This window comes from Tasmannia lanceolata, unplaced genomic scaffold (assembly GCF_043159265.1).
Source record: "Tasmannia lanceolata isolate RefF3 unplaced genomic scaffold, GAP_Taslan_0.1 ptg000037l, whole genome shotgun sequence".
Taxonomy (NCBI): Eukaryota; Viridiplantae; Streptophyta; class Magnoliopsida; order Canellales; family Winteraceae; genus Tasmannia; species Tasmannia lanceolata.
This window is the reverse complement of record NW_027518714.1, coordinates 46,991,992-47,000,784: the sequence shown is the minus strand read 5'-3', so window position 1 is coordinate 47,000,784 and position 8,793 is coordinate 46,991,992. Positions and strand designations below refer to the sequence as shown.

At 39.3% G+C, this 8,793-nt stretch overlaps 1 protein-coding gene across 1 annotated transcript; it reads right to left on the bottom strand.

Moving 5' to 3' along the window:
* Window positions 1–1,275: 1,275 nt before the first annotated feature.
* Window positions 1,276–7,500, bottom strand: LOC143862556 (glycosyl hydrolase 5 family protein-like). The gene is made up of 4 exons (XM_077373627.1): window positions 7,053–7,500; window positions 5,139–5,386; window positions 2,906–3,426; window positions 1,276–1,915 (listed from the first exon to the last, which is right to left on the bottom strand). The coding sequence occupies exons 1-4, from the start codon at window positions 7,449–7,451 to the stop codon at window positions 1,443–1,445; spliced, it is 1,641 nt and encodes a 546-aa protein (XP_077229742.1). The 5' UTR covers window positions 7,452–7,500; the 3' UTR covers window positions 1,276–1,442.
* Window positions 7,501–8,793: the final 1,293 nt, after the last annotated feature.

Here is an 8,793-nt window from a genome sequence, read left to right as displayed (position 1 = left end):
CATTTACAAGCATTTACAACTATTTTACTCTCTAGGAGGAAATGCAGTAACTGACATGTATATGAACTGAAAAAAATTAAAAACATATTGCATGATTCCCCCCCCCCTTTTGCATCTCTCTCAACCTCATTTTCCTTTTAAAAAGTAAATAAAAATGAGATTGAATAAAGTAAGGGAAGAAAACGACGTACCAGGTAGGGTTTCCTTCAAATGCGAGGTTTGATACGTGCTTCCCCTTGGTCGAGATCGCCGTCGAGATCGCCGGAGTGATTGCCGTAGAGATCGCCGGAGGAGAGGACGAAAAACAGATGGTCGAGATCGCCGACGAGAGGAGAGAAGAGGGAAAACTTAAAAGCTTTTTTGATTTCTCTACGTCATTTCACTCGGTTTCTGCCAGAGGGGCATTCTCGTCATCCGAAATTTTCAAAACCAAATTTTGACCCCCTTCGGTCATTTTCAACAAACACTTGACCCCTCTGATATTATGCCTTTTATTTGTCCCCCTTATGTCAAATTTCCTAAAGCTTTTAAACTAATTTAAAGTTAAATCAACTTCACAGTTTAGAGTAAAATAGATTAGGGATAAGAATTACCACACACCACAAGTAACGTAGAAGGAAAGAGAGGAAGAAGCTTGGGCACCATGATTTATAGTGGTTCGGTCTTCAATCCAGGACCTACTCCACTCTTCTCAAGTTGTCTCCTCGAGGAATCCATTAATTCCGATCCTCCTCAATGCTTGGATCTTAGCCAATTACAATCTAAGCTCCACCACCCCAAGTGACTTAAATACGGCGCCCTTTCATCGCTTTACAAAGTTGAAGAAGGAAAAAGGTGATTACAAATTTACAATACTTTTGCCTCAAATAGGCCAATTAAACAATGAAGATCAAACACTTGCTCTCTCTAAGATTACAAAGCTAAAACCTAATCCAAACTCCTAAGATGATTCTAAGGTTCAAGGCACTTATGGTTTGGAGGGAGTGATTTTGTTGCCAAAGGAGAGTTCTTAAGTTAATTTAGGGCTTAATCAAGTTTTTGAACTCTCAAAGAAGTGGAATAAATGCCCAATAACCCCGTTTATGTAGAGAGACCCAAAAACTAGCAGTTTCAAAGTTTCAGGGGCTCTCACGGAAGATCCTCGGCCCACCGCCCAACTAGCTTTTGTTAGTTTACTGAATCCGATTGAGAACAATTTTGGATCCTATGATAGGGATCCAAAATCTGTATAGATGTTGTCCATTCGCATTTGGATGGTCCATTAACACCCCTATGTGCATATGTAAAATGAACCCTTATCTAGGATTTTGATCCAAGACTATATTTTTCATATCGTTCCATACAAATGGTATGTTATATTTAGAAAGATAAAAACCATGTCAATCTAATCAATTTCATTAGGTACTCCCTCCTCCATCTTGAGCATCTTGCCCATTCCCAAGCTAAGTACTCAAAACAAGAGGAAATGTCTTCAAAGAGAGTTCTCTTGTGACTTCATCTCTCGTGCTGTTGATAATTTTGAACCATTGATTTGCAGGGTCACATGATTGATCTCTACTCAGGCATTTGCATGGGCCAGTGATGATACTATTGTTCATGTCAACGTCCAAGCACACAGTGCTACCATTGGCTAGCGTCGAAGAAAGATGCATTTTGGAGTCTGACATGGGCTCCCACTTGGAGCTCGAGTCATTGCAAATGATCCCGAGCTTCGCGGCCTTGCCGGAGCCGTCTGCTTGCAGACAAATGAATGTACCCTTTAGGTTTAGAGTCTTTTGTGGTGTGTAGGTCCAATGGTCCGATCCGACGCAGGAGCCTAGCTGAAGTGGCTCGAATAAAGACTTTCGGACCATGCAGAGGCCCGTTGATGGATGGAAAACCATATTGTATTGTGCAACTTCGGATACACCTGGGCCTGCATTTTCAATAAGTACAATGAGCTCATGGTTTATGTTTAAATGCTGACTCGACTCTTGAGATTCATCGTTAATGTAGTACTAAAACATAACACAATAACAAGTTAACTGGAAACTCAGTTGAGCTGACTCGACTCAGCTGCAAATCGAGCCTAACTGTCAAAATGTTTCACTGAGTGCATTATAAGAAAAATAAAAAATATGCCAGATGGCAGAGGTGCTAAGCCTAAACTAAGGCCATGGTTTTTTTTTTTTTTTTTTCCCCTGGCGCTGTTCATTTTAGGCCCTATTCGTTTCAGATTGTGACAACCAATGGTGAGGGCCCCAACCGATTATTGGCCGGCTAATGATCGGTTGGGGCGCTCACCATCGGTTGTCACAATCTGAAAGAACAGGGCCTTAGATTTTGAAACCGATTGTGAATCCAAAATCAATTATTATACTCAAAATTAAACATGATTTTGAGCAAAAATCAATAACCACAATGGTGATTAGAATTCATTTAAGCAATTGCCCTTAGCGGTAGTCGGAGCAATTGGGCCTAGGCTGGGTCAGGTTTAGGGGTGGCAATGGTTCGGTTTCGGTTCGGTTTGACCCCCAAACCGAACCAAACCGAAATTTGAATCGGTTTGGTTTTACCAAACCGAACCGAACCAAAACTGAATTTTCGGTTCGGTTTCGGTTCGGTTCCGCCAATTTTGCCACCCTTTACTCATAATAATTGCAAATATTCGGTTTCGGTTCGGTTTGATACCCAAACCGAACCAAACCGAAATTTGAATCGGTTTGGTTTAACCAAACCGAAACCGAATTTTCGGTTCGGTTTCGGCTCGGTTCCGGTTCGGTTCGGCCAATTTTGCCACCCCTAGTCAGGTTGAGTTTTTTTGCTAATAAATGAATTAAAATCAACCCAACCCAACCTGATTTTATGGTAAAAGTTTACACAAATTCCCAAAAATCGACCCAAGTTACTGGCAATCACAACGTACCTTGGAAGGGAGATTGCAAAGCTGAGATCCTCTCCAAGAAGCTCGAATTTCGGGGCCCACACCAATCCCAACCCAAGATTCCATATGTCTCATCCATCCCCTTAACCCCTTCTCTCAAATAATAACTTCCTTGCAAAGCCCACAAAGACCAATCCAAATCCAAATCAGCTGCAACTCCAAACATGCAATTCAAGAACCTGTTGTCGTTCACATTAGTACCCCTTTCATCCACTCCAAACTCACTCAAAAACAGTGGAAATCCTTGTTCCAAAAGAAACCCTCCTCTTCTCTTGAAATTACCCCCCAAGCTTCCACACACCTGGTTTGGATTCCCTTCTGCCCAAGCTTGCCCGTCTGAGAATGCATACCAGTGCAGCTCAAAAACTAACTTTTCAGTAAATGTGAGCTGCACCTGCTTGTTTGAAAGGAAACTCAACTCGGTATCGAAATTCAGACCTGATAATATGACCAAAATGTTTGGGTTTGCTGCGTGTACTGCCTCAGCTCCTTTCTGCATGTACCTAAATAGTTAAACCCAAGAGAGAAGTTATTAGGACTATAGTAGTAAAATTCACCCTCGCCGACGAGTTCGCCAGCAACTCGGCGGCAGTAAAAAGGAGTAGAAACCAACACAAAGAACCAAACAACCAACCTAAGGCCATATAAGTTTAAGATTATGGCAACCTATCGCAAGTGCTAAACCCATTATTGAAGAGGGCCTACGTACGGCCTTGTAAGTTTAAGATTATGACAACAGATTTGTGAGTGCTAAACCGATTATTGAACAGGGCATAGGTCTTGTTTGTCTTAGAGTGTTGCAAGTCCCAAATTGATTGTTTGACTAACATTAGGGGCCGTTTGGATAGGCGGATTTTAGAATCCAAGTTTTTAGATGGTTCATGATCAAGCAGCTGTATGCTGTCCTAACTTCATTTCTTGGATTTTAAGTGAGAAATTCAGGTTTTAAAAATCCCTCCTGCATCCTGAGATTTCTAAAACTTGGAAATGTGAGAGGATCTGCTACTCTCTTGCTGGTTGTCTCTTTACAATTTTGAAGAAATCCCGGATTCAAAACTCTGCGTATCCAAACGGCCCCTAAAAGTACTTTTGAGTCCAAATAATTGGTTTTGGACTCAATGGGATGTCATAATCTAAACTGAATGTGGCCTAAGGGATTTGCGAGGCAATTTTGTGTAAAGACATTTCCCGGCTCACTTTTGCAGGAGAGAGAACAGCCACCTAAGCTCACTTTGTAACAGATTTTGTCTTTATTCATTTAATTCATGAGGTGGCCCCACATAGGCTCACTTTGTAGCAGATTTTGTCTTTATTCATTTAGGCTCTGTTCACTTGTTTTCTAGCTGCAGGAAAAGAAAAGAAATGAAAAGAATCTGACGTGGAACACTGGAAAAGAAAGGAAAAGAAACTGTGAGAAAATTCCTTTTGTGAGAAAATTCCGTTGTTCACTTGGCCGAGAAAGGAAAAGAAAGTATGTAGGCAAAGTGGTTTTCTCAGGAAAGTGATTTTCCCATCCTTTTGGTGAGAAAATTTAGAGAGAAAGTGCAAGAAAGTTGATTTTCCACGTCATTATTTATATTTTCCACCTGTGTAATTCCGCTTTCCCGAGAAAACAAGTGAACGGCGGAAAATGTCAAATCATGTCCAATCACAAGAAAATTTGGCTTACTTTCTTCTCCTTTCCTTTCTCAAGAAGGCAAGTGAACAAAGCCTTAATTCATGAGGTGGTTCTTCCTTACACTCCTCTCCCACAAAGGTGAGCCGGGAAATGTCTTTCCGCAAAATTGCCTACCAAATCCCCATATATAATGTAGGCATTCATATGGAAGATAATTGTTATCTTTACAACAAAGTCCTCAGAGTTTCGAGTCATAAATGACTCATTTTAGGTTTACTCGACTCCAGCCACTTTCAAATCAAGAAGAGTTTTGAGTTTTTGAAATATGATTACCAGTGGATTTTCTATCAGCCATTAGCACCTATCCTTAATAAGGCTCTGTTTAGATTGCAAGAGAAACATTTTTGATGAATTTTTTTTTCTTCGGATTGGTTTTCGCAATTTAGAGGAAAATGATACGATTATGGTTAATTTAGAGGGATAACATCCTAAATTGAAGATCCCTCTAAATAAAAATTGAATATCAGTTCTTGCTCTAAGTAGCCTTTTTTAATTTCGTGTGAAAAAAAGTAGGAACTTAAAAAATATTTTTCTTACTTGTACCAATCATTGAGGTTTTGTTTGGGCCCACGAAGTTCATTCCTGAGGCTCATGCCGACCACATAGCTCGAACCATTGAACATGGTCGCGATTCGTGTGAGTCCAGTGAGCCATAGGTTTGGATCAAAGTACTTGTCACCGAAGAAGCCATTGTTATCGGAGTTGCTACAGCACCACCCCGGCTTGCTTATGTGGTTGTCCAGTATCACCATGACATTGTTGTTCGATAGGCTAGAAACTACAGCCTGGTTTCAATGTTAATTCAGCATAATACAGGGAAAATTAAATTCAAGGGAACAAAATGTTGTATGTATCCCATTAGTCGTGAATGGGCCCATCATGAAATAAAATTATAAGGGACCCATCTCTTGTTCCCATAGGTCCCAATTCTAATGCCAATTATGAAGCTGTTTTCCATGAATAGTGCTGGAATATGTAATATCCAACCTTTGAATTGGGTGTATATCTCACTATGTTGGTGGTAGATTGAGTAAGTCGGTTAAATGAGGTAACCTAGCTAGATTAAATTGGTAATCAGGTTAGAATAGAATATTACATTCTTATCTCTTTCCATGTTTACCATAGCATCTTTCTATATTTATCATTTTCAGTGTCTTATATAAACAGAGATTAGGCCTCTTGTAATTTGTCTAAGAATCCAAGATTAATAGAAAGCCTTGGATAACTTGTTCATGGGATTGGCCACCTTGCTTGGATAATTTTATCTTGAATAAACCGCTGGGATGGCTAAGATGCTTGTATAGTATACGGGGTTCCCGAGCCACTAGGGCTGTTTGGGCCATTGATAGCTATCCCTGGGTAACTATCCTTGGCAACCGCTAATTAGTTCGCTAAGACCAACAGGTCCACCCCTGTTGATATTTTCGGAATGTGAAGAAATAATAGACACCGTATTCAAGGGAAATGATATCAGCACAACCATATTTTGATATTTTAGCAACATCTTGTGTTTAAGTATTTAAAGAGGTGTGAAAAGGTTGTTACATTTCACAAAAAAAGTAATGCTAGGGAAACCGACACTAGGACCTAAAAGTGGACCGAACAAATTGATTCACGCCACAACATCACAAGTGATGAGGGATTTCCATTAATTTTAGGGAATTATAAAAATTAAATTTCTTTTGAACACATGGCATATTCTCATTGCAGGTCCCCTGCTAGGGCTATTCTTGCTCTCCATATCATTTTCCTTCCCAAAAAGCAGTCAAGAGCCCATTAAAGAAGAAAAGACAGCTGGGTTTGTGCAAATATCATTTTTCCTTCCCAAAAAGCACTCAGTAGCCAATTGAAGAAGAAGAGACAGCTAGGTTGGCAAATATCAAAATAGGGTTATGCTCCTAATATTTCTCTAAAATAAAACCTAGCTTGCTATTTCATTGAGAAAATCAGCATTAATTCTTGTGAAAGGGGTTTATAGAATTGACTTTAGCACACAATTGAAGTAGACCCAGTTGTAGTAAACTAAGTCGATAGAACGTGCTAGGTCCGATTAAGGAACAGGCACCGACCTTTTAGTCTAAAATCCTAAATTAAGGAGGCCTTAGTTGTTGGTTTATTGTTTTAGGGATTTGCTAGGGACCCTAGAAGAAAGGAATTTCACCCATGGCTATTGCATGTGAGAGCAGCCACACATGCTCACTTTTCAGCAGATTTTGTCTAATTCATTTAATTCATCCGTGGTGGCTGCTCTCACATGTCGCGAAATGCCTTTCTGCAATGGTCCCTAGCAAATTCTATTATTTTATTAGTAATAAATTGTCGTTATAGTTCTTATCATTATTTAAATATTTCTTACTAATCAATACAAAGTTGGAATCTAAAGAGCATTTATATATTTGTCCAAGAAACGCATCATGGGTTCTTATTATGATTCTAAATTTGAAGTTTTACCTGATAGGCTTGGATGAGAGGGAGATCAATGAGGGATGGGTTATTGACTTGGATAGCTGCAATGGATTCAGTAAGGCCATTGTTGAGAAAAGACTGACGAACAGTGAGAGAAGCCAAAGAGTCATTGGTGACCATGAACAAAGGCCACGTAAGTCTAACACAATTGAACCCCATGGAAACAATCTTCTTTGAAATGGTGTCCAAGGGCTTTCTGTTTAGGCCCTCCGCGAGCATCACCTCAAGGTGAGACGCCCAACTCATGCATGCAAGTTTCACACGCCGCCCGTTTTCGTCCACAATCCACCGAGAATTCGTGGAAAGTGGGAGGGCCATTGAAGGCCATAGAGAAAGAAAATTGAGAGAGAGGAGGACAAAAGGTAGAAGAAGAGAGAGTCTCATTTCCTTCTCTTGTGGGTTTGGTGATTCACATTAGTAGAAGATATGTATAGATATATATAGACAAGAGAGGATCAGTTTTTTATAGTTTCTTGCAAGGATTATTCTTTATTTTAGTAGTTAGTGTGAAGCAATGGGATTATCCAGACTTACTTTACAAGATTGTCGTTGGTGAATACTCCTCAAATTATTCTCTCTTGTTTCACATTAAGTGGGCACCACCAAGGACGGAAATCTAAACAGAAAGGCAAGTGGTGACTTAACTGATATCTGCACCCCTCATTTTATTAACATTTTTATGACCGGCTGGAGTTGTAATTGTAACTGTATGTGACATGCAATTGGAGAAGAGTTAAATAAAAAGATCTAACCGTACAATCCGAAATAGAAATTAGATTTAACCCAAAAACCTTAATCTTGATTTCTAGTCTATTTTCGTTTCGACAATAGACTGATAACAGGTTAAAAAAAAATTTATAGATTAGTTTATATTTGACGTATCATGCCTGCCCACACATTTGTTAACCGAGGAAGAAAAGAAATCTTGTTTAGAGAAAATTGTGAAGGAAGTTGCAATAATGGTTGGGGGAAGTAAAATAACGGCATAAAGACGGTTTTGCATTGCTTTTGTGCAACAACCAATTACTCCAAAAGCTTAAGATGTTAGAGTTGGTGTTATTTAATCATTTAAACTTCATTAGCTTTCATGTTCCTTTTCTCTAAGTTGGTTACCTCCTCACCATCTCTCTCCAAATTGTTCTTCCATGTACCAAAAACCATTTCCTGGGCGAAATTGGACGTGGATCTTGTACCTTTGGTTTTTCATAATGGGATTTGCTAGGGACCATTGCAAAAGGCATTTCACGGAAGGGCTGTTGCATGAGAGTGCAACCACATAGGCTCCGATTTTGTCTTATTGATTTAATTCAGTTGAGGTGGCTGCACTCTCATGCAACAGTGCGCCGTTTTGCGAAATACCGATGGTCCCTAGCAAATCCCTTTCATAATTGCACAAACTCATATTGTCTTTTATTATTTATACAGTTGTCATAGGTAATTCAGTTCCCAAATAGCTCTAGCCAATTATAAATAAATAAAAGACTAGCTGAGTTTTTGCAATTATTAAAAGTGGCAGTGCCAATATCAGTAGCCATATTATTATTTTATTTATTTATGTTACATATGAAGTTGCACATATGCAGTGCCATGTTTTGACAATTATGCAAACTCACCTTCTGTTTTAGGATTAAATATTATTGGGTGGCGTAAAAATTCTGAAATTTTCAAGTGGGAGTAGTACGGAAAAACAAGGTGGCTGAAATGTGGTGTTAAAATTTTGAAATCT

Coding starts and splice junctions, on each gene's coding strand:
- LOC143862556 (XM_077373627.1), bottom strand. CDS start 7,451: ATGAGACTCTCTCTTCTTCTACCTTTTGTCCTCCTCTCTCTCAATTTT. Junction 5,387..7,052: donor CTCTCATCCAAGCCTATCAG/GTAAAACTTCAA, acceptor CATTGAAACCAG/GCTGTAGTTTCTAGCCTATC. Junction 1,916..2,905: donor TTTGCAATCTCCCTTCCAAG/GTACGTTGTGAT, acceptor TTGAAAATGCAG/GCCCAGGTGTATCCGAAGTT.